Source organism: Epinephelus lanceolatus, chromosome 5, assembly GCF_041903045.1.
Source record: "Epinephelus lanceolatus isolate andai-2023 chromosome 5, ASM4190304v1, whole genome shotgun sequence".
In the NCBI taxonomy this organism is placed as follows: Eukaryota; Metazoa; Chordata; class Actinopteri; order Perciformes; family Serranidae; genus Epinephelus; species Epinephelus lanceolatus.
Genome location: NC_135738.1, coordinates 37,067,936 through 37,094,033, shown reverse-complemented (window position 1 = coordinate 37,094,033; position 26,098 = coordinate 37,067,936). Strand labels below are relative to the sequence as shown.

Sequence of the window (26,098 nt, the reverse complement as noted above, 5' to 3'; positions counted from 1 at the left end):
GAATGTTTCCAGCACCTTGTTGCCACCAAGAATTAAGTCAGCTCTGAAGGCAAAAAAGGGTTAAATTCATTTGCCTGAAGTTATTACATATGTAGGTGAAACAGTCTCTGAGTAAGAGTGAAAAGTGAAATATGTTACAGTTGTGGCGACTCTCCCCTACAGTATGTGTGCAATTTAGGAAATGCGCTATAAACTGGTCTGGTTCCCAAAATTCAGGAGGTGTTACAAAAGTCCTAAATTGAGTTCTCTTAAAAGAGCAAATACCTGAAACTTTCTCTCTCTGGCTTTCTCTTTTCAGCCCTGGAATACCATAATCTCAACACATCGATGGCAACCAAGAACTATTGGGTGATAACAGGTAAATTGCTTTTGCACTCACCCACACACACACACATACACACACATACACACACACACACACAAGTAAAGTGCTACTGGGTGATCAGCGGTAATCAAGAGCCGCATTGATTGGACAAAACAGCAGTTAGTTAAATGCCCTGGCGCTCGTTGTTGTGCAATTCAGCAGAATAGTATTGGCTCTCTCATTTTCCCTCCCTCCCCGTCTTAACATCCCCTCCTCTCGCCTGCTTGCTCCCTGGCCAGCCCGCTTACACTCTCTGTGTTCAGAGTGTCTTTAGCTGCTCTGTTCCTGGGAAAACCTATTGATGTATAATTCACAGCTTCCTGACTGGGGCAGAGGGAGAGATCACTTCACATCACATCATGGCCGGGTGTGAATGATGCTGAAGTGTGCTTGTGTGTGTGTGTGTGTGTGTGAAGTTGGTCCACATAGCCTGTAGTAAGAGACGCACTCAGGAGCAAGACTGATGCAAGCACCTGTGTGCATATGTGTTTTTATATGTGTGTGTTTGAGGTGGAGACACACAGTGTGTCGCTGCAGCTGTAATAGAAGTGTCTGGGTGAACAGCTTTTAAATGGAAGAGATCATCTCACCCTCTCTTATGTCCCACTCATCTCCCGTCTCTTGCTTATCTTTCCCTCTCTCCTCCCTTCTTCTCCGCATTATCCTGAAATGATTCCCTTCTGATATTTTCTCTCCTCTTCCATCTCCTTACTCTTCTTCCTCTCACATATCCCCTCCTCTCACCCAATCTCTCCTTCCCTCCCTCGTCTACTCTCCTTCTCACGTTGTCTTCCCCCTGCCATCCTCCATCCCTTCACCCATCTCCTCTTTTGCCCCTTTTTGCCTGCCTTAACACCTCTATACCCCCTTAATCCCTCGTCTGTCCTCTCTTGTCTGTCCTCACAGTGATCCAGGATGTGGACAGCTCCTCCCTGGAGGCTAACTACCAGAGCTTTGCCAGCCTGATGGAGCAGCGGCTGGCTGAGCTCTTCCTGGTGGCTGGCAGGCAGGGCTCTCGGATTGCGCGATCTCGGCGGGCCACCACTGTGGGGAGCTACACCGTGCAGGTGGGTGGGAAAAGGATGTTTGTGTGTCATTTAGTGTATAACAAGTGGTGATGGCAGGATTGTTTATGCTCATAAAAGAATCAGTTTACACAAGATGATGCAAGAGTTTCACCTGTGCAAGGTGTAAGTTTATGATATGGACTCAGGTTTGGATTCATTTGACCATATGTTGTCTATCCAGAAAGCCACTGGTTTCTATTTATCAATCAAGTGAACAATTTATCACTTGCATGTGTCCGTTAAACTAATCTTGTGCAATGTAGCTGAATGGGATCTAGTGAAATTTTTCTGGGGCTTCATAGAGAACAAACCACAAGTTGACTTTGCAGAAGCAACAGAGTCTACAGCCATGCTTGCAGCTCTGTGTGGTTGTACGTTCACTATGCACGGCAGGGATTTGTGCTAAATGCTAATGCCAGCATGGCAGCATGCTCACATGTTAACATGCTGATGTAGCAGGTGTAATATTTACCATGTGCATCAACCTAGTTTAGCGTGTTGGCTTGCTTACATGCATGAAAATACAGCTGTTACTCATGGGAGTGTCATTAGCTTTGCAGACAGTTGGTTATAAGCACATTCAAGACAGAATGAATTTCTGACCTCATTATGGTGCGAGATAAAAAGCCAGGAGAGAAATCTGTCCTCAGTGAACCATGAATGACCATATTTTGTGCCACCATATGTAGAGACTTAAAATAAGCTCATAAATGTGTGTATAGAATTGTATGGCAATCCATCTCATATGTATCAAGATATTTCAGTCTTGAACAAAATGGTGGGCATTCTGACCCACACCCAGTGCCATCACAAGGACCTTAATGCTGGAAGGATGGAGGATTTTTTTAAAAAAATATAAATCTTATGTCGTCTCTTGACATTTGCAGTATTGTTATGCACCAAATCACCAAGACAAATTCTGGGATCAGGTGAGGCTAATGATTAGCTTGAACTAACAAACTCTGGGCCATTAGTGAACATCCAGGACAGCTCCACATTCAGCACCCTGGACAGCACTGTTTTGTGAGCAAAGACAGTTTTGGAAACTCTCCTTCTTGGTGTGTTGAATAAAGCTTCATTGCCTGCAGACGAGTGCTCATAAATTAGATTGTCAGAAACATAAATTGAAAAAACACCCGTAAAATTGATTGTGGGAATTATTGCTGAAGTGATTAGTTGATTGATGCCTTTTTTAATCAATTACTTTTCAAGCAAAACTGCCAAACAAGCACTTATTCCAGCATCTTAATTTCAAGGATTTACTACTTTATTTTGTCTTATGTGAGAATAAACTGAATATCTGTGGGTTTTGGATTGTTGTAGAACAAAACCAGCAATTTAATGGCATCATGTTGGACTTGAACGAGAGAAATTGCCATGTATATTTTTCATTGTTTTCCAACATTTTAAAGACCAAACAATTAATCAGACCATTGAGAAAATATTCCGCAGAGCAATCGCTTATTACAATAAGCTGGTTGTAGCTGTAGAGCCATTTTTAAAATAGTTTCTTGTGTTAAAAAGGTTGCTGTGTGGGAGCACACTCCAAGTCTCGTCACGTCAGAGGGTTCTCAAAGCCAACCCTACTTTGCCACACAATCTCAGACCTCAAACATAATAAATAAATAGGCAAATTTATTAATAATAATTAGAAATTTGATTTGTATTTGATTTGTTTGTCCTGTTCTAGGGGAGTATGGTCATTTAAAATTAGGCTTTGTTAGCAGCAGATTGAGTTAGACGTGGGGAATAAAGATTTGGGATCGAAAGTATTTGAATTGCAGGTTCTCACAAGCACAAACGTCCAAAGGTTTGTGTGTATGTCATGTTCTGTATATGTCAACTCCGTGCCCAGTGTTCCATATTGTGCAAATTAAGACAGCGATTGACTTTTGCTGGGCTTTACGCCTTATACAACCTCAAGGTTTTATGGGAAGTCACAGATGACTAGCTTTATGGCTGCAGAAATGGAGGAGACTGGAACAGGCTTACGGCGAGGGGGGGTTCAGGGGGACGGGTTGCAGAGAGGGGAAAAATCATGCAGCCATTTAATACCATACATCCCTTCATTTTATGACAAAATCAAATTACCAGACTTGATTAAACTGTGTGATGTGTTCGTCAAATTAAAAAAAAAAAAGTGTTTGATGTATGATGAAAGGAAATTGAGATTTCAAGTGACTCAGTTATCCTCGAGTGTCTTCCCCAAGTGCTGTTATCTTGCAGCAAATGGTTCGTTATGATCAAAGCAGCCAAGCTGATTCGGAATTTTGATTGGGCCACTGTAGATGTAGCAGGGATTTTTAATCTGTTGGTGTGGACAGATAAAGGATTGTGTATTCAGTCTGGCTATAGATGTTATGTTGTGCTGATATTCTCAATGTTCAAAATAAACTATGATTCTTTTGAACAAATTACTCTACAGTGAATATATATAGTGGTATTTGTGTGTGGTGATAGAAAAAAGTTGTTTTTTTCTAGAAGAGCTTTTATCAGATTGAGATATTGGACACTTTATTTGTCCTCTTCCAGATGGTGAGCATGCGTCGACTGCCTGGTCCCAAGAACCCAGCAGAGATGACCTACTACGCCCAGTTGAACGGAGCACCCATCACTGGATCCAATGCTGCCAAGACCCTGAGCAGTCTGGACTCCCAGACCATGGCTCTGACACTGGGATACTTCGTACAAGTACAGGCTGAACGTAAGCTTGTTATCTTTCTGTACTTAGTTATGTTACATTATTATGTATCACATGTGTAAAGGATCAAGGAAGTCAGGCACAAGAGACAAGGGATGCACCATCTGTGAAATTATGTGCCGATACCAATATCCAATGTGTTTTTTGTTGTTGGTTTTGTAGTTATTTTTACAAGATTATATTTGAACTCATCATGGGAACGTTATAATTTACCTTGCCCAATACTCTTTTTTTTTTTTTTTTTGTCTTTTTACCAACGAGAACTAGAACGCATCACAGTGTGACTCAATCCAACTGTGGCAATTAGTTTGGGACACTAACTAGCTCACCTCCTGCCAAGTTCAACACAGATTTGTTGTTTAAAGGGTGTTATTGCCCCAGATGTCAGATTCCATGAGAGATACTTTAACCCTTTGAAACCTAGAGCAACATCACTTTTCTTGCTTCTGCTTTCAAAATGTGGGAAAAGAAATGGGAAAAAGTAAGAAATGTCCCACAAATTGAAAAAAAAAATACTAATAATAACAATAATGATAATAAAAGACTTAGAAAATGATTTATAAAAAACTTTATTATTATTATTATTATTATTATCTTAAAATTATGTTACAGAATTACTATAATTTTTAAGCACACTTTCCAGGTTATTTTCTTGTTTGTTTTTAACTTTCTTTCTTTTTTTAAAACATCTTTTTGCTAATTTCTTTTTGCTAATTTTTTGAGTCATTTTTTCGTTCATGCTCATTGTCTTCTTCCCATGATTTTAAAAGAAATCATTTGCTCAGGTTTCAAGGGGTTAATGTGGTTATAAACAAAATTATCAGGGCAAAGTGATGCAGCTCCATGGAAACAATGCTGTCAATAATGTCAATATGAATCCTTTGTTGTGGTGGACACAAATTGCTTCAACAGCATCTCGCAATGGGTGGCCGTCAACATGTTATTTAACACATCACGTGTCACTGCCGTGTAATGCGATCATATTATTCTAGCTTACTAGGAACTGAGGCCTACAGTGACATAACTACATCTAAGAAAAGGGAGAACATTACCATTCGCTAAATAGGTTTTTCCGACAGATACATGATGCTGAGAAATTGTTCGGCACATCTCTTTGTAAAATAAATATATATTAATGATAATGTTCTAAATCAATGCATAGTTTATTAAAATGAAAAATAAAATATACATTCTGCACTTCTCCCACGGTGATTTATACCAGCTATAGAAATAATTTGCATGAAATAGGACTCTTTCTGTTTGCCTTTTGCATAATTACACACATATTAATACAGATTTTTTTTCCCTTTTTTTTTTTTTTTTGCATTTAGCTATTATGCAAATGGTTGTGCACATATGTGTACAAACATATTTATCATAAATGCAGAGCCAACTCAAAGAGTGCATTCCTCATTTAGCAATCACTATAGAGACACTGCACTGCAGGAAAAAAATATTCCTATTTTAACTACACTTTTAGATTTATCAAGTGCAACAAGCTACACAATGTACACACCGTGACATTGTGTAGCTTTAAGGATTTCCTTACATTTCCATAATGCCCTGCAGTATGCATCCAATAAGCTTCAGAATATCAATACAAATTCAAAGTCACAGACTTAAAATTAAGGATTGTTTTTCCACACTTACCTGATGTTTCAGAAGGTTGCAGTTGGGTATATTATTGTATTAGATGTTTATATTGTTGCTGCTGAATGCTGATGAGGACAAAGTGTTCCCTCTCATCTCTTCTCCCTCACGTTTCCCCAGATTCTATAATTAACAAACTGGAGCGACACCAACAACCGTCAGCGGCCTTCACAGCTCCTCCTAACACTCAGGCTGAAAACTGAACACACAGTGTTCACAGTGTTCTTGTAAAATTCAGTTAGTTTGCCTTAAGAGGCTCCAGTGAAATAAACTGCATTAGTCCTTCAAGTGAGAGCACATCCCTTTGGCACTCTGCATTGTAATAGAGGAGCCCTGAAGAGGTGATTTTTATGGAAGATGTTCAAGTGGAAAACTTTAGGTTCAAATAAGTTTTTTATTTTGTACTTATAAGCATAAACAAGATGTAGATTTCAAGTCTTTTATAGCATTTCTGTCTTCAGTATGCAATGTTTATACAGTTGAATTGAATAGATGAGATTTTGGGAAATAAGGTTATTTGCTTCCTTGCTGAGAGTTTGATCAGAAGATTAACGACTCTCATGTCTGTGCACTAAATATGAGGCTACAGCCAGAAGATGGTTAGCCTAGCTTAGCACAAGGAAACAGTGGGAAGCAGTTGGCCTGGCTCTGTCCAAGAGTAACAAAGTCTGCCCCTCCAGCACACAGAAAAGACAAAAAAAAAAAACAACTAAAGTATGTGGATGATGAATGCTATTTCCACCATTTTATATATTTATATCAATCATAGAAATAACACAGTGTTATATAATATGTCATATCAGGCTCCACATTTATGATGAATAGTAATGTAAATGCTGGTAAATTGCCTTACTTAAATTTTCTTTAGACCTCATGCCTCATGATAGACTGCTATCGTATGTGCATCTTCACTAAAAAGAGCACTGTCTCTTACTGCCATATCTAATATTTAATATTTGATTAATTTCTTACATATTTATAGGTAAATGTTGATTTAAAAACATATTGATTAAATATGTTTTTTCCCCTACAAAACCCCCCTAAAAACTTGCTAATGAGTTCGCAGTATTTTTTCGGCCCTGAATAGTTTCTGCAGTCTTGCTTCACCTATCAGAGGGTCAGTAACCAATAAACTGTATGCATGCCTCCATGGTGAACGGAGAATCCAAAAATGTAGACAGATTCTGATTCTCTCACACAATCCATGGAGTATAATTCAAACCTTACTTATTCAGTGAGGTAAAATTACTGTTTTTGTGAATGGAGTCTGGCTTTGAAGAGAAAACAGAGTTCCATTCAGTTCCTGGTTGGAAAGGGCTTTCTGTTTGGGAAGCACTGTGCAGACGACTGGATAAATTAGACATGAATTATACTGCATGAGTGAAAGTTTGTAAATAGATGTTTTAATATAGTTTTAACGTCCCCTTTTACTTTATTTCATCAAGAATTTTCTCCATTTTTGGATTCTTTGTTCACCAGAGGCATGCAAAAAAAACAAAAAAAAAAAACAAACTCCAAAAAATCAACTCAACACGGGATAAATAATTGATATACAAATGATCATTAGGGGGTGAAGCATTCCTTTAAGCTTATTGCTATTGCTGTGGGCCACAGTAAAGATTAAAGGCGACTCAGAAAAGTGTTGTAACATTTTAATCAGCTTAGAAATGAGTACTGTAAATCTAACTGAAACTATAAAAGTGAGAGCGGCCATCCCCAGAGGAAATCACGCCCTCATTTGTACAGATAAAGCAAACCACATACAAAGTGTTTTAGTTTTAGCTTTGGATGTGTAAGAGGGCTGAACTTTCTTCTAACCAAGGCTAAGCTAAGATTACCTGCTGACTGTAACTCCATACACAGCATACAAACATGAGAGTGGTGTCAGTTTTCACATCTAACTCTCAGCAAGAAAGCGAATCAACATGTTTCATCCAAATGTCGAACTGTTCTTTGAACTGTGTACAGTTGCTGAACAGCGTGATCTGTGGTGGTGTGTTTGTAATCACTGGAAGGTCATTTAATGTCTAAATTACTGATACTGAGGAATAATATTTGTATGTTTGCAGCTGTGGTAAAGACGCCGCAGAGCAACCTGTGGATCATGGCCATTCTGACGCCTCTCTTCCTGTTGATGGTGGTGATCGGCATGGTGTCTTTCATTCTGTGTAAGAGGAACAGGGTCATCTTCAAAACTGGCGCCTTCAGGACCTTCAAAACCCGCTCCAAGGTAAGACGGTTAAAATAAATTGTCCAACTTTATCCCTTTCTCCTTCTGTTCCTTTCCATCTTCTTTTTTACTTTCTACTCTTTGTTCTTCCTGTCCTTCTTTCTTTCTTCTTCTATTCAAAATAATCAGCTGTTGCCTCACTCTTGTGGAGTAAAGTCTCACCCCAAATTGTTCGAACGTCACTGCTTCACCTCAATGTGTCCACAAGCCAATTCTGCGAAACAAAGATTACGTAACCTGACCCTGAAATGAGTGACGCATCACACAGCAAACTGATTGTGTTATGTTGTGTCTCCAGGTCAGAAAAATGTAATCCCATCTGTGAGGGCCTCACTCATTTGTTTCCCCGCTGCCCAATAGCCCATGGTCATTGCTAATCATGCATGCTTTGAAGACTAATCGGCCAAGAAGAAATGGGCAGGGCTCAGTGTACTGGAAGTGAACCTTAGGGTAATGTTGGCCCTTTCACAATAATAGTGCTCGCTCAACATCAGCTCATTTGAGGTTAAATAAAAATCAATCATTTCCAGTGAGCATGTGTGGAATAGATTGCCACCAGCTGGTTTGATCAGGTTGGATTGTTCTTCTGGACACAGCGCAGTGCACGACGCCAGAACAACAGCTGCTTGTGTCACTGCAGCCAGTGAAGTGGTAAACAAGCAATAAGCCGGCCAGCCTCATTTGTTCTGAAGAGGCTCTTGATGTGGCTCGGCTTTGTTCAGAATTCCACAATCTTGAAGTGTGTTTCACATCTGATATCCTGATTAGACTTCCACTCCAGTGAGAATTCCTGTCATTGGCTGCACATTCACTCTGGTTGAGGTCTTATTCAGGTCAAGCTGTTCACACAAACTTTTGATGCCCAGCAAAGGAATCTCCCTAATGTTATGAATAAACCAAAACACAGAATATTTCTTACGACTTAAAAGCTTTGACCATCAGTGAAATATTCCCTCCTTGACTGAGCAGTAGTAGAAAGAACTCTCTCTACAAATATCTGCACAATGTTTCTGAAGCTCATGATGGGGCAAATAATTATAGCTATTTAGCCTGAAATCAGTATATACCCATAATGCAGTGCTGTTCTGTGTAAGAAAACCAAAAGCGCAGTAGTAAGATGAGTTGATGCCATAGTAACTGGTGTTGTATGTGTAGCTGTAAACTGGGAGTTCTCACCATCTTTATGATTTACTGAATTTGATCAAATTTGAATATGTTAAAGGGACAATTTACCCCAAAATCAAATATACATATTTTTCTTCTTACCATGGGTGATATATTTATCAGTCTATATTGTTTTGGTGTGAGTTGCAGAGTGTTTGAGATATCAGCCGTAGAGATGTCTGCCCTCTCTCAAATATAATGGCACTAGGTAGCACTGAGCTTGTGGTGCTCAAAGTCTAAAAAATACATTTGAAAAACTCAACAGCAATGTCTCTTTCCAGGAATCATGACCCGGTTGTTAAAGATAATCCAGACCTTAACCCTACAGGCCCGAGCAACGCATAGTGCATCCAAATTCACACCTGTTCTTCTCTATGGATTTTCTCCGCAACCGTGCGTCATAGCGAGAAGCCACGCATATCACGTGAAACAACGGAATCGTAGCTTTCCGAGAAGACCTTTTTAAACCAAAAAGGTTTCGCCAATATGACTACCCTACGAGGCGGAAAATTGGGCACCTCGGATCAACTCGCCAATCCGGCTCTGTGTGTCTAAACACTTGCAGCTTGCCTGCAAAATGGCCCAACATTCGCCAAAAATCTGGCAGTGTAAAAGGGGCTTTTGTGTAGGCACAATTACAGCTAGTATTATATGTTAAGTTGAACTAGGAAGTTGGTCTGTAAACTGTAGGGAGACTCTCAATGAACGTCCATAACCTGCAAGACAATGGTCATGTGACCGTGGGGGTTAGGGTTAATCTGTTTGTGTGTTTGCTGCCAGCTGACCACTACTCACTGTGCAAGCTATGACGTTATCTCTAGACCACACTGGCTGTGGGTCTGACAATGTTCCTCATGTAGTTTTAATTAAAAAATGCATCAGTGGATAAACTTCACAGGGTTGTTTTCTTTGTACATTCAGGCATTCTAACAGAGCTGGTCTGAGTCTTTAGCTGTCACATTGAATAATTTGAGGGGAAAACACATTAGTGAGCCACACTATTGCAATGGGTGATACGTTCCCTTATTACAGTACCATGAACATGTGCATTTAGTTACTTAGTTTAGTTTATTTTGAGGCAATCCCCACAAACACCATCATGCTGCCATAACTACAACTAGAGCACCAAATGTTTATTAATCTCACGTTGCCAGACCTATCTCCGGAGCGCTGTGTCAGCACCACAGAAAGGTCTGGTCTTTAGGGGAAAAAAATGCTCTGGGTTGTTTGCATTTTCTAAACCAATCTAAATTGTCTTGGGCTGCTCTAAGCCCAGGATGCAGGGATGGTGTCCTTGCAAAATGGTTGCTTGCAGATAGTGGAGGGAGTGGAGAATGCTGGCTGAAATAGATAGCCAATGGCAGGGTTATACCCACAGTTTGGGTATAAAGAAAAGTGTTTTAATCCACAGATGAAAACAGTCTCCAGCAAATGCACAATTTTCTTTTTTTTCTTACGTCTTCTTATGTCTTCAGTAAGAATCAGTGGGTTTGGGCCTGACTGGCAAAAACAATGTAGGGAGGTTGAAAAATTTTGGAGAAACAAACTAACTTGTTGGTTTTGGTTTATTCATAGGATTTGTTGACAATAATTAAAAAGAAAGAAAACATCACATTTACCTTTTAAAACCTGTCTAATTATCTGACTGCTCGTGTTTCTTGCCCAACCATACGTTGTTTTAGCTATTTCACAATCTATGCAGAACCCAGCTATTAATTTGGTGAGTATGGTGTTAGTAACACAGAGAAGAGTGATGGGCAAACTATGAAAATTGGATGCATCCTATCCTATCCTATCCTATCCTATCCTATCCTATCCTATCATTTTGCAATCTCCTCTGTTCTGTTCTGTTATTTTATCAGCCCCTCCCTGACCTTGTCCCTCTAACTCTCTTCCTGTTTAGACCTCATATCGAAGGGAGGGCAGTTACCACCACCAGGTATTCACTAGATTCTGGTTGGGTGGATTACTGACTGACTAAATTAATGCAGTAATGAATGAATGAGTTACTGCAGTGTTTGCTGGTTTTGACTGACTGATTGTGTTGAGCAACTTTGTATGTGCTGCCTGTCGCTGTTGCTGGGTAAATCTGTGCATGTGGCTTCTGTGCTGTGGACATGACTTATTCCACCATCCTCATTGGCTACGGGAGATCAATAGAGGGAGAGAGGAGGGGGTAGTGAGGAAAGGTAAAAAAACAAAAACTATAAAAGGGGTGTAAAAATCACAAGCACATTCCTTAAGATTTAAATTGTTTGGGTTGGAGTCGATTGGCTGAATTAACAAGGACAGGCTAGCTCGTAAAAACAAGCAAATGAGCTGAGTTCTGCTGGCCGGGAGAAGCCATTTTTAAGCGGGGCTCATAAACATGAATAGTGGAAGGGAAGCTCAAAACCTGCGAACCAAACCAATCTATTTTTATTTTGTAGCATCCATAAAAAGTGACTCAAGCTTGTGTCATCAGCCGAGACTGCCTCTCTGCCAGTTCCTTTCCCTTTCAAGCCAGTCGTTTTATCCTCTCAGATGAAGCCACTCTCATCCCACAGTGGCTCAGCAGGAGCCCTGCACGGACCCCCAACCCAACTCTTTTTTCATCCGAGGTTCTCCACTGAATTATGTACTTTATCATGGCTAGACCCAAAGCAGAGCACTGGCCACAGACAACAGATTAAAAAAAATGCTAAAACGCTTTGAATTACAAAGAACCATGCAGAGGCCGTCCCTGTGGTTACTGTTGCTGTGGTGGAGCATGTCAGCTGATCTGCAGGTTATTTTGGGCCAGTCTTTCCCATCCTCATCTCCCAAGAGGCAAAGTGAGGTGAGCAAAGGATGAAGGAATTGGCAGGACATTTTTGTAATGGAGAAAATGGAGCTAATGTTACAGCACAGCAGGGTGTAAACACCCTGAGTATATGTACATGATGTGTCTGTGTTGTCCCTGCTCGACTGTATCGGCTCATACTGTGGTATTATATTAACATTAAGTTTCCAAGCTCTAAGGTTTTATTTGCTTTACAATCATTTGTAAACATTTAACATCACTTATGTAGTGTTTCATGAGAGAGCGCATCAAATATTAAAGAGTCCTGAAATATGTGATTTCACAAGTGGTGCCGTGAGGCTACAATCACTGTTCTTATCCACAGTGGTGTTTACCCTCTTCCAATCCCAAACAGTGGCATGCATGAGCAAATGAGATAAATATTTCACACTGGGATTACGTTAGGGAAGAGCTTGTGGCATTGTGGCAAACTGGAGTTAAGTACTTCTAGCTGATTAAAGCAAAGGTTAAAATGCTTTCAAGTCTATCTTAATACAAGTCTCACGTGCCTACACGTGCTTGGAAAGAGTTAGTGGTCGCTGTAATTGGTCCTACTGTCCTCTTCATTTTCCAAAGTTTCTGTCTTTTTAGTACACAGTTCCCTCTCTCTGTGTTGCTCATCAGTGTTGAGCTGAGCTGCAGGGGAGGCATAGTAAAACAAGGCAACTGTAAAGACTGTAAAGTTGTAAGATGCTTCCTTTGGCTTTAGCACTTTAATTTTGATTGGGCCGTATCAGAATGCATTTTTGCACATAATGAGCACTGTGGATTTCGACCGCAATTTCTTACACCCCATATCCCTGGGAAGTGATTAATTTGGTTGCAGGTGCAGAAAAAAGCACCCTTTGGACCACACCCAGCATCACTCATTGATGTAGTTGATTGATTGTATGTAAGGATTGACAACACGTCTCCACTTTCTCCCACTGAACAAAAATGAATCCAAAATATCCTGATATGGCAGCTGCCACCTTTGTCATTTGGAGCCACATTCTGCGCAGTAGCGATTGGGAAGGGGAGCTGCAGTGTCTAGTTGCCGCCCATACACCTGTCTGCCACAGTCATAAGCAGTGACAATGATTGTGAGCACACCGATTGGTGCACACAGCTGTCAAATATGACAACACACCCCCTATTTACAGCATTGAATAACCAATTAAATCCAAACTTAAAAAAATATATCAACGTGAGAAGAACTATCTAAAATGACAGAGACCATCTTTGGGATTTTTTTTTTTTTTTAGTTTGGTCCATGTCCCATCCACTAACATGAAGGGAGCGGGGTTTAGGACCTATGCTGCAGCCAGCCACCAGGGGCCGATTGAGATGTTTTGGCTTCACTTTTTTGCAAAATCTTTATACTTTATACAGTCTATATATGAAATAGACTTTCCCTTTTTGACTAAAGAGGGCAGTTAAACATTGCTTTTGAGCCTGGTGTTGAATTATCCTTTAAATTAAATTTGAAAAAATGTGAACTTATCCTTTAAGCTCTATGGCCCCATCAGCACCGGGTAACATGTGACCTGTGTCTGGGTATGTTATCTGGATAATGATATCCATTCAATACGCCTAAGCATTTACACCTCTTACTATTAATAAGCATGTTTTACAGATCATGTTTTGTCTTAAAATAGTCACTTTGGTGGGTGACTGCATTTTGTGTCACTATCTTGGCAGGAAAAACAGTGATAGGTCATCAAAAAACACTCAGGCTTGGTGCCTATAAAGCTGCTGGAAACACAGCAATGACTCGCTAAATGACAACCACTGACAATTGACAATTGTTTGCCAGTCTACAAACAGTGGTCTGCAGCTTGGCAGACATCTCGCCCAGGTGACACGCCATCCACTATCCCCTCCTGCAGGTGACAAAGTCAACTCATACACTCGGTCACTTTAGAAATGTTGATATGAAACATATGAGACATGCAAATGTAACTTATCTGTGGTTTGCAGAAACATACCAATCCAACATTTACCCCTGGAAACTGATCTCAATATGGAAATTAGGGGCTGGCAGACTTGTGAACAAACAGCGCATGACATCATGTGAATACTAACCAGACCTAAGCAAAATAATAGACTGCATCAAGTTGATCTACTGTGTGCATTTGTGTGAACTGCTCCCATCCCACTCGGCAATCAGTCACCTTGCAGATAAAGCAGCTGATCAATACACTGGTTTATATTAGGTCTGCATGTGTGTTTAAGCATTAAAGAGAGATTCTGCAGAGTCTGACTGACTTCATCACTCTGCAAGTCTGCTGTGCAGCTGGAACATTCTTCAAAATGGCTTTTCCTCCCTCTGTGCCTTCTTGTATAGGCATGAAAGCCTCAGATAGCCGGCTTCTGTGTGGAGTACAATAGAGGTGGAATCAGCAAAAGTCAAGGCAATCCATTTTTCATTTGTAAGGTGTTCAATGAAAGTACAATGCAGTGGCTGCCATTTAAAGGACTCGAGGTATTTAGCATTTTGCTGCATCATGCCCCATACCTGCCCCAGGAGGAGTTTATCTAACCGCTGCAGAGTCATGCTGATGTGCACCCCAGTCTACCCTGCTGTGTGTCTTATTTTACTTCTAAAATGTGCCCACTCTTCAGGCCGTTTTTTTGCATGCAGCTCTGTGGTATGCTTCCACTATTCGCCCTGCTAGAGCTGAATTTAAATCAATATGGCCACAGGGGGAATAGAGCATATCTCGTCCATCTGCTGTACCTCATCAAGCTGCTGTTGGCTGTTGCTCTGAGTTAAAATTAGACAAGAGGAGAAACTTCTGTGTGATAGTGCAGGCAAGGAAAACAAGTGCAGATAATTTGGCGGTGCAGCAGGGTCGTGCTCGCAGTCACTTCACATGACATCTTTCAGTGAAAGAAATGGCTGGGCCCGTGTTGCCATCTTTCTCTCTTCTCTCCTGCTCTTTTACTCCGTCACTGTTCTAAATTGACGTGGAGAAAACCGCCATCCATCTCTGACAGGCTGATCAGAGGTTCACGCCGTTCCACGAGCCGTGTCCACAGCCAAAGTCTTCATTAAACTGAGCTGCTCACAAAAGATGAAAGATGGCGATTTGTTAAGTCAACATGCTGTCAGTAGACAGTGAAGGAGAGGGAGAGGTGGTGGTGGAGATGGGGGGAAAAGGAAGAAGAGGCAGGGATAAATAGGAAGGAAGGATATGTGAGTGTGAACAGAACAGACAGAGAAAGAGAGAGACCTTGAGCCAGCGCAGTAAAATACAAGTCGTGAAATGTCAGGCGCACTTTTCAAGGTTACACCCCTGGGCCCTGTCATTTCTGAGAATCCATACTGTCTCCATGCATGACGGCCATTACCCACCAGCTACTAAATGACGCATCTTTTATAGTCAATGTGCAGTAACCGTCAGGTCATCACTGTCAGTTCAACACCCCTGACACTATGTCTAATGTTTGCTCCTCAATAGTCCATACACATAATGCATATTGGTGGAGGGATATATTTGGAGCATTTTATTCACCGCCTCCCTCCTCCCTCGCCTGCTGCCCTTTGTTCGCTCGTCATAAATACACACACACACGCACACCCACACACACACACACACACAGCTAAACTCCTCCTCAACCTGGGAACAGCACGAGGCCATAGGCAAATGAGTGTTTGCACTCTACATACATCTTTCACACGATAGAGTCACAGCTGTCAACATACATCACTTTAGTGGGTAAAAGGTGCACGCACATTCACGCTCAATCCGTATATTCATGCCACGGTAAGAGGGCCAGTCCCCACTCTCTCTCTTTCTCTCTAACGTTTGTGTGTGTTCTATATGTATCAATTTCCCGAAACTCATCCACGGCTGCAGCCACGTGCACTGGAGCTAGTTAATGGCACAGCGGTGTGTATAACTGATGAATTATTAACCATGCTGTCAGCCGGATGCCCACGCTGCCTAACCTCACATGCACTCAGAATTTAGCATGCATCATCAAATGCATTAGGCGTCCCATTTCAGAGCCGCTCAAAATAGAAAAGGGGAGGCAAAAAAAATCAGGGTTTCGTCTGCTTTGTTGTGTAACCTAAAAAGGGTTTTCTCTCCTTTTCCCCCCCTCGTTCTCTATTCCGTAAATTGAAAGGCATTTAGCAATACAAAGAATGTGTCCAAGCCTGGGAGGCTTTAGCAAAACGCATCTTCTGCTGCCTTTCTCTCTTTGTCTCTTTATGCCAAAACCCCTGACTTCAAAGGTGCTGTTAAGCTTTATTATTTATTTCTTTTCTGACTTTTTCATTATGCCAGCCGTGGTGTTCACTGACTGATAAAAACTGGTTCCGGGAGGGAGGTTCATCCAATTACCTTTATCTGAAATGGAAGCAACGCTTATCTGGAGGTTTTTCTTTAATATTCAGGAGACCATGTCATGTTAGCTGTAAGCAACTCTGTCATCCGTTCAGCTGTCCAGCACTTCAGCTGGGCTGAAAATCTAAATGCTACACTTTGAAGGACCTGCTGCTGATCAGATCTGAGGCACAACAGACTTAATCCATTTGTTGCTTTTTTGTTGCTGTACTAAAAGGTGGTTTGGAATGTGTGTTGTTTTTTTTTACCCATTCAAATGAACACAGTCCCGAACCTGTAGATATTCACTCGCTTGGGGACAGGCCTTCCCCGCTTTTCTACGGTTCGGCCAAAATCTGTGAGAAACAGGAAACCTGTGGTGTGAAGCCAGCTAACGCCACACAGCAGGTTAATATTCATAAGTCCAACTAGGCTGTGATACATTTTTACCAAAAATTCATCAAATAGTTGGAAAAATTCTGACTCCAAAAATGGTGACCTCAGCTTTCTTTAAACACAGTGCTCACTTACTGCCAGTGATAAAAAACAAAACAAAACAAAAAACAGTAAAGTAAAAACACATCAATGTAAAAATAAATTGTCAAATCATTCATCAGGAAGAACTGTCAGTGTTCTACTATTATATAAAGTGTATTTGATTTGTTTTTGGCTGATATTTTAGTATATCCACAGATAGATGCATAACAGTTCACTTGAATACATATATGTAGGTATGTTTAAAGATGGCATTCCATCATGCTGTAAGCACAACTGCATTTCAGTCATTAGAGATAAGTGAATGTAGTAAATATAATTGTTTATCACAGATTACAGGTGTACAGATTAACAGATGATATGTGATATTAAGATTTGACTGAAAGACTCTACAGGGATTTTTATTTACGAGGTGTCTGCCCTGAGCAGCAGCAAGATAAATCTCCTCATGGAGTCCAGATACTTTTGGTGGTAGTGGCTGATGACTCTACTGAGACTGATGGGGCTGATGAGGCTGATGAGTCTGCAAAGACCAGGCGGTGATAACAGGTGGAGCCTGTGCACAACTGCAGCATGAATGTTGAAACTGTATTTTCACAAAGCAGAAAGGTCATTGATTCAGCTTGTCACATTGCCAGTGGCTGGTTTTAGAATGTGAGGTATACCACCTATCTCAGCAGCCAATCAAATTGTAGCAAAGTCAGCTGCTCAAGTCGGTTACAAACGATTCGCTGTTTTGTTAAAGCAATAACAGACGGCTCCAAATCCTCAACCCTCCTGTTTTTAAAAAAAATGTTTTTGACATTTTCGCTGCTTTTTGCCATTTTTTGTTGAGAAATTGTTATTCAGCATTTTCTCAAAATATCTTGGGAAATAACATTCACACTATGTGCATCTGTCCACTATTGTGTGCTTTGATTGTTGAATTTATCTTGTGGCTCCATACCATTTTAAAACTCTCTTACCAACATTAGCTACAGTTCACTGTACTTTGCTTTGCTCTTTGGAAACATACATCATGGTGCTGAATGTATTTTGTGGCTGCTTTATCACTCATTGCTCTTTATTGTGGCATATAAATTACATTGATTTACAGTATAGCACTTACCAGCCTGTGCTATGACGTAAAGATGCAAAACTGTACTGTACTGTGGAATTCGACTGTATCTTGTGTTGCCTTTTGCTGTCTTTGCATGTGCTGTATGTCCCCAAAAATGCTGCTTGTTTTAATGCAAGCAGTTGCTTTTTATCAATCCGACAGGCAAACTAAAAACAAAAGATCTTAACACAAAAACATATAATTTCTGAGTTATTCTGAAATAGATAAAAGCTGTAACAACTGAGTGCATCTTTTTAGCCTATTAGTTTGTTATCTCCAGAATTCAGTTCCTGATTGGATTGATCTAGAAGCTGCAGTAGCTTTGATCTTCAATCAAGGGTTTTCTGACTCCTTGTTTGTGTTTTCCTTTTTCCTGCCAGCCTGTCCAGGGCTTTGACTATGCCAAGAAGCACATGGGTCGAACAGGTGATGAGGCCATCTCCGTTACCAAGGAGACGTTGGTGCTGGGGCTGCCTGTACGAGATGCTCCGCTGTCACTGTCATTGGATAAGAAAGTCCATCAGGATGGGACCGCCAGCAAGAGGCCTCCATCTGCTGACATACACAAAGGAGGGTAAGGCAGTCACTGGCTTTGCTTGTATACGCTATTATTTGTTTGTTTTGGATCAGTATAGTAGTTTATAGTAGTACGGTAGATCACAATTTGAATTGATATGTCAGATATGATGAAGTTTGTTTTTTTAGGTATTATTTGTAGATCAGTTTTCTAAGAAACCCTTGACCTGAATTAATTCGGTTGTGGACATAACATAACATTAGTTCTACCAGACTTTATACCGTCTGTTATTAACCATAAAAGTGTTGGCAAAGTGTTTCCTTCTGGTACACATGGGTCTAAATAAGCATTTGTTTGTTTTGTCAGTTGTGTTTCTGGCTGAATGTTACATTCAATGTTCGTGCTCCTTTTACCTCTGTTTTGGTCTCCACCTGTGAGACGTTTCTGTTTTTAGCTTGGCAGGTAGTGTACTACAGTAGATTCCAGAGCTTTTTCATTGAGATTAGCTGCTTGCTGCTGAACTGAACCAAAACACTGCCGTTGTGGCCGTAAAACTAAAACTATTCACTAAAAAATATGATAGCGTTCCGTAGAGCTGCAGTCAGTGGTAATTCTGTGTGTTTGTCACTACTGACACCTTTCATGTCAGACATAGTCACCATTATTCATATAAATATATTAATTTACACAATGTTAAAGCTTTTTTAAATTAATACTAACCAAAAACATTGTGATTGGTGTCAGATTTGAAATCCAAATATTGTTTGCCATGATTTCGTATTGAAACAGAACAACAGCCCTAAACTGTTCCATCACACTGCTGACATCATGATATATTATGCACTCTAAATGTGGATGTTTGGGCAAAGCCTGCTCATTGAAGTCATCCATTTGGCCCGTGATTCAGCGCAGGTAGAGGGCTGAAATAATGAGCTGATCAGACAGACTGTTCCCAGCTGGAGGGCTTGTGAAGGGGAACCACAAAGTTCTGGAACAGCTGTTCCAGTCAGTGAACAAGCCGGCGACACAACCCTGAGCTTTTCAGCAGGACCAGACATCAATGTTTGTGCATCACAGTGTTGAGCTAGAGAGAAGCCAACAGTAAGCAGTGCAGCCTCTGACAGATTGACTTGATCTGAAGATAAGTCCAGTGTTAACAAGAAGCTGTTTGGAAACAGTAAGAATACAAAAAGCATGTATTTACATGCAAATCCTGTCGGAACAAATGACTAGGTTTCAAGAGCTGTTGATTTGAACAGTGCTGAGACTGGTACACAGACCAAAGGAGAAGTTAAGGTGTCTCTTAGAGCAATTCAGCATGAATAGATAATTGCAACAGTAATTTTGAGCTGTTAACAGCATAACACCTATTTGAGCCGTGTCTGACACACATCTCCGGGTGGGCTGGAGGGATTTCCTTCAAGCAGAAAGAGGCCGTGAAATATAACAGGTTATGATTATATATGTAAATAACTGTGTCTGCCTGTTCTTCACTGATGAACAGGATGCAATCAGCATGGGGAACAGATTTTACTGCAGATTTGACACCAGAGATTTAAGCTAGAAAGAGACAGAAATGATCAATAAGTTTTGTCTGTAAGAACTTGCTATGAGTGAGAGGGTTATCACTGGCATTGATTCAAACTACCAGTTTAATTGACGCAAGCCTCATGATAGATCTGCTGGACTCAATGGAGCTAGCTGTGTAATCTCATGTGAACACAGAATGACCACTGCAGTGTCATTTCCATTATATATCATAAATATTGCGCTGTCTATCAACTGTTAGTATGTGTTTAAACAGCCTTAGCCACTGTAGCTGCTGTGGAAAAGCTGCTACATCATGTCCAATATGACTGTTCAGAGAAAGTGAATGATCAGTTTTAGTGAGATGTTGGGAGAGACACGTAAAAGTCTGTCTCAGTGGGGTAGGAGGATGGACTATTTGTAATGGTCAATACCTAAAAGCGAGACATTTAAGAAATGTAATTGAATATGAAAACATTATTTAGATATAGATATCTGAACAGATGTAAACAGCATCATAATATTTGCTGCGATTGTCTTATTTTCATCTGTTGCCCAGCTGAGAAAATTTGTCACAGGTGTCATTCCACTTCTTCCTGGAGTCGTAAAAAATTAAAGACGCCATAATCAGCAGATATAACATTCGACTAGGGATGGGCATCTTAAGTAATGTCCATATTTGAGTACTCGCTTTAAAATATTACAGAGTACTCGCAAAAATTTTAATGTAAGAATAGGGTCAGAAATGAACACCCAAGCAAAAATGCAGGTTGGGGTTAAGTATGACCCACTGTGCTGCACGGACTGTGTAGACTGTGACACACACATTTAATGTTGCATAGCTTGCACTGCACATTCATTTCATTTATTTTGCCACAGTCCTTCAAAACATCCCTCTTATGCCTGGTTGCCATTTGGCCTGTAATGTTAGAGCGCATTATACCTGACTGAAAGTGTTGAATGTCCTATGCAGATCTGTAATGTTTGCTATATTGATCTGTGCAGACATCCATAAATAGCAGTTAAAGAAGCATTTCACTGCTGGAAAGATGTTCTTTTCATCAACCTGTGCCATCCATGCAGTAGAGAGATACAAATGCTTTTGAAATTGGTGCTCTAGGACCAAAGAAAGTAGAGGAAAGGGGGCTGTGGCATCCACTTTTGCTCAAGAGTTAGAAAACGTTCAACTACCAGAATCCACTGTGCTGCACCGGACAAATACAGGAAACACTATGGTGCCCACTTCCTGTTCACAAATTCTTATACAGCCAAACAGTGCAGTGAAAAGTGCTGGATCATATTTGAATAGCACAGTCAGCTTCTTGATCTCCTGATCTCAAGGATGCCAAATCTGAATTGTTCTCAAATATCTTGATTTGCTTCTTAACTCATTGTGTTCGCGGTAGTGGGCATACCAAAATGTCGAAGTACAAAGACACATGAGCAGGGAGATCTCCTAAAATGGAGGGAAGTTTACCACAGTTCATGTGAGTCGGTTGATTACTCTGTATGTTGAATGAATGATGTCCAAGTCGAGTACTTGAATAGGCTACTTATGCCCATCCCTACTCGCCACAAAGGTATCCGTTAAACATAAACATCCATACATCGGTTTAGAAATCATATTAAAAAGATGCTCCTCATAACCTCAGATCTTATCCCACATTAATCATCTCAGCATCAAAGTAATGTCTGTGCAAAGTCTGAAGTTTTGTCATATTCACAATTACAACGAAGCAGTTGTTGGCAAGGAGAACCTTAGATCTCAGACCCCCTCCCCCTCGCCCACACATTTTTAAATATGTGGATGATGTGGAATTAGATGGTTTCTTGCTGCCAAATTCTGCACCCTCGACTGACTCTCAGGGGGGAAAAAGACTGACAAATCCATTAGATAGTGTGCAGATAATTATCTACAAGAGAATAATTTGTCTTCAGATGAAACAAGGCTGATGTCCCTCTGACCCAAACAGTAATGAGTCAGTTGAGAAGCAAATGTGGTTTTAGTGTTGCCACTTTACTTTTACTGTAAGAACTAGAGTACAGAGAAGATTTGAAACTTCATTTAATTTAAGTTATAGTTATTAGAGTTGTTTTGAAACCTCTGATTTTACAAAAAAAAAGCCAATCAGATAATGACCTGAACTATCAACTAAACAGACATGTCCTCACAGGCACTGAGAGGCTGAAGTGGAAAGGACAGGTGTACTGGATACTTTACTGGATATTGTATTTCAAGATAACAAATCTGGATGATGAATATTATAAAATTTAGGTTGCATCTGACTGCTGCTAATCTCCATATTTTATGTAATTTTTCTCAAAGTGGCATTTAATTTAGCGCTGAGTCTTTCCCATATATTTTATCCGTCTTTTTCTACTATTCAATGTTTTCTGCACTAATCTTCTTTCTCTGTCTCCTTATGCATGAGCGACGAATATGATTTGTAACCATCTGTCGTAATCACACACTTTTAAATGTATTTACCAAAATGTGAAAAACAATCTTATTCCCAATAGACTTCACAAGGATTATGAGTTCTAATCTGCCTATTTAATCGGTTCTACACATAAAATAGAAAACTGTTTTTTTGTTTTTTTAAACTTCCATTCCCAGACGTTTTTTTACTAGAAGATACACCCACGCACCCACCCACGTTCAATGGTGACATCTTTCCTTCGGGAAGTTTGGAGTCATAAATGAGATGCATCATGCCTCCTCTCACCAAAATGCAAATTCAGTAAGATGCACACAAGACAGTGCCTCATATTTATATACCGCTAAACGAAAAATGAATAGAGGTGGGATTAGTTGTGCTTTGCTTCTTGAGGATGATAAACACATGTATATTTATAACCCTGGCTATAGCCGTGCCAGAGTGAGCCATTCAGTGTAACAATGATGACAGTGTAAAATGCTGGAAGAGCCTGCATAGTGCGATAATCAGCTTTGCTAACCTGTATATATGCACACATCTATCTTATGGGGAGACATTTTTTCAAAGAAGGTATCATAGGTTATTCTACTACCTTGGTGTACACTAATGAGGAAATGAGGCAGTGTCTCATCCTCTAACCACTGCAGAATGGAGTGGAATTTGATGAGAGGGGAAATTTCACACCAAAATAACAAAGGATCATTCTTGGACTTTATAGTGGGAACTGAAAAGAGGACAAAACGTCTGAAGTTTTTCTTTCTTCACATGCACAGGCTGAACAGGCTCAGTGCTCTATATCAGAAGGAAAAATTTAGATAAGAAAAGTGCTCATGGCAGTCAAGATAGATGAGTTGGACAAGAAAAGAAAACTAAGGCTGTGTCTGAAATTACTCCCTCATTCACTCTTTAACTACCCCCTGTTTATATTGGATACTCTGGTAAACCACAGACTGTAAAGATAATGGAAGTAGCTACCATGATTTCACCCACTGGTTTGTGGACTCCTGTTTAAAAGCCTCAAGTTCAGCATTTTGGCTGTCTACTTTTTTTTTGTTTGTTTGGAGCCAGAAGTGACTACATTTGGGTGAGAGGCTGCTGAGGACACTATCCGCAGACATTCTGTCACTTAAAGCTTTTTGCCCTTAATTATGCGTAACTTTAAGCCTTAAACAAATGTAAACAGGTGAAAAATATAAAAGAGACCAAAACTGTTTTTTGCACCAGGCTGTAAACATGTTAATTTCTGCTGTAAAGTTGGACATTTTAACATGGGTGTCTATGAGGAGGGACTCATCTCTGAAGCCAGCTTCTAGTGGCCATTAGAGGAATTTCAATTTTTTGCACTTTGTGTTGGCTTTATTTTTCAGCCCTAAAGGTTGCTGCCTGTGGTAAAATGAGATTTCAGACACTTGGATGGCCTTAGTTTAGCATGTTATCATGCTAACGTTTAAAGATTTGCATTAGACACAAAGTACAGTTGAGGCTGATGTAATGTCTTCATTTTTGCAGGTGTAAAAAATCATATACTCCCTGCCTAGTTGTCAAAATAGATAGATTGCAAAACCATAGCTGTCAGAAATCATCTCCATCATATTCTGCATTGCATTGAGTCTTTACGCTGTTTTATTTAAGTATCCAAATTCTGAGAGTGTAAATACAGTATGTCCACTATATAGTACCCGCAAAAATTCAAGGGAATGAAAAAAAGGGGTGTTCATGGCGTCTACACTGCTTTCTGCTCACAATCCCACAGTGCAATGCAGAGCATTTTACAGATGCAGAAATTACTGTTGTGCATTTACATGATGATGCTTAATGATGATGACTAGTAAGTGTCTGAAACCCCAATTTACCACTCCCTATAGAGTAAACTATTGAACGTCATTATAGTGAGTAGTAAATAAGTGAATGAGGCATTGATTCTAAACACAAACATGTTCTGCCAACAGACCATTTTCACAGCAGACATTTTAACTGTCATAGTAGGAAAAGCACAGGTGTTACTCATAACATTAATGATGGCTTCGCACTATTCAAGCATCCCAATGAGTCATGACAGCCTTCAAATGACTCAGCATGAACACCAGGTCCCTGAAAGTGAAGCAGCAAAATAGATTTCAGCCATCATTTGATCATTTACACGTGTGCTTTTCATACTATGACATGACAAATATCCTCTGTAAAGAGGAAAAAGGCAATGTTTTGCTGCAAGCTATGAATACACACATGAACACAGCCAATAGCGCTCCACTAAACATATGTATTACTCTATCGTTCATCGTCCAATGAATTGCTTTCCACACTTTAAATAAATGACACTACTTGAACACATATTTAATTATTTGCCAAAGAGGTTCACGGTTTGACTTCACATACTGAGATACATTTCTGCTTTATGTGCATAAAAAAATATTTAACTAAATATGTTGGTGTGTATATGTTTCCCACACCATCACATGGTAACTCAAATATAGTAAAATAAGATTTGACATCCCCTATAATCCAATTTAACTAATAATATGTAGTTTCCAAAAACATATTGTCCATGACTCTGTTACACCAAGAGATATCTGTCAAATCAAGTGTGCTATTGTCTCGACACAATGGGAGCGATGTGATCTGCACTCTCTGCTTCAAGATGCTTGTTGACGACCTAAAACAAGTGAAACCCTGTTAGGAACAGCAGCAATTATTTTGGCTGCAGATTGTTCACTTGTCTGAGGTAAGAGAAAGGTGCAGGCTGAATGCTAACCACGGGGGGAAGTAGAGGGATGGGAGCATTCATTCTGCTCACTGCATCCTCCAGAGAGCTACAGTGTGCGAGGCACAAAAAAAAAAAAGAGAAGTAGAATGAACATTACTTTCCGCGGTGTGGTTATTGATTCTGTTGCTCCTCTCTCTGGCCTTCCCACGCAGATTTACATGGAACACACACTGTATTTCTCCCTCCATCCCTCCGGCTTTTTGTTTAATACCACATGACTTTTACTGTGACTCGGCCAGCCATTGACTGCTCAGGCTGCTGTGTGTGTATGTGTGTGTGTGTGTGTGTGTGTGTGTGTGTGTGTGTGTGTGTGTATGTGTTCACACAGACAGGGTGTTAGCCTCGCCTGAGGTTCTGTAATGTCCGGTCTCGCTGATTTGTGCATCTCACACCACCTGTAGACAGGCCTGTCACGTTGTGTAGCTGCTGCGGCTTACATGCCTCAAGGACTGTGTGTGTGTGTGTGTGTGTGTGTGTGTCCTTTACATGGGTTACGTGGCTGGTGTGTCTGAGGCAAGAACAAAGTATATATGTCTTCATCCATGTTTCTGCATGAGTGTATTGATTCTTCTTGAGTCAAGTGTGTGTGTAGGGATTGTGTATGAGTGTGTGTTTTTGCTTGTGTGTATGTGACTGTCAATGCTCTCGGCTGTTGAGCAACCTGCCCAACAAAATCAGGATTGTCTCTGCTGTATTTGTTCTTTATATTTGTTCTGTATGTGCCTACATTTTCTATGCTTTCATACAGCATGTTTTATGGGTGATGTCATGGTAACTATGTTTATTTTTATAGTCTATGGATTTTCCATTAATTTGGTGTTTTGGTGATTGCCAAAATATCGCATTAAGCTGGCGAGGGTGTGGATTATGAGCTAACAAGCTTGCCAGTATCCATTTACAATAAATGCCAATAACTTTAAGTACTGTAGACATCTTAAGTGGCTTGCT

At 40.3% G+C, this 26,098-nt stretch overlaps 1 protein-coding gene across 4 annotated transcripts in view; it reads left to right on the top strand.

The window, feature by feature from the left end:
* The window catches only part of kiaa1549la (KIAA1549-like a), a 130,798-nt gene that overhangs the window by 75,524 nt on the left and 29,176 nt on the right, over window positions 1-26,098 (top strand). For 2 of the 4 annotated variants that reach the window (XM_033635641.2, XM_033635640.2), the window contains exons 8-13: window positions 299-358; window positions 1,271-1,431; window positions 3,964-4,135; window positions 7,852-8,012; window positions 11,080-11,115; window positions 18,285-18,478. In XM_033635641.2, the coding sequence (XP_033491532.1) occupies window positions 299-358; window positions 1,271-1,431; window positions 3,964-4,135; window positions 7,852-8,012; window positions 11,080-11,115; window positions 18,285-18,478 (784 nt within the window). The remainder of the gene's footprint in view (window positions 1-298; window positions 359-1,270; window positions 1,432-3,963; window positions 4,136-7,851; window positions 8,013-11,079; window positions 11,116-18,284; window positions 18,479-26,098) is intronic. The other 2 variants (XM_078168183.1, XM_033635642.2) reach the window with 1 other exon arrangement.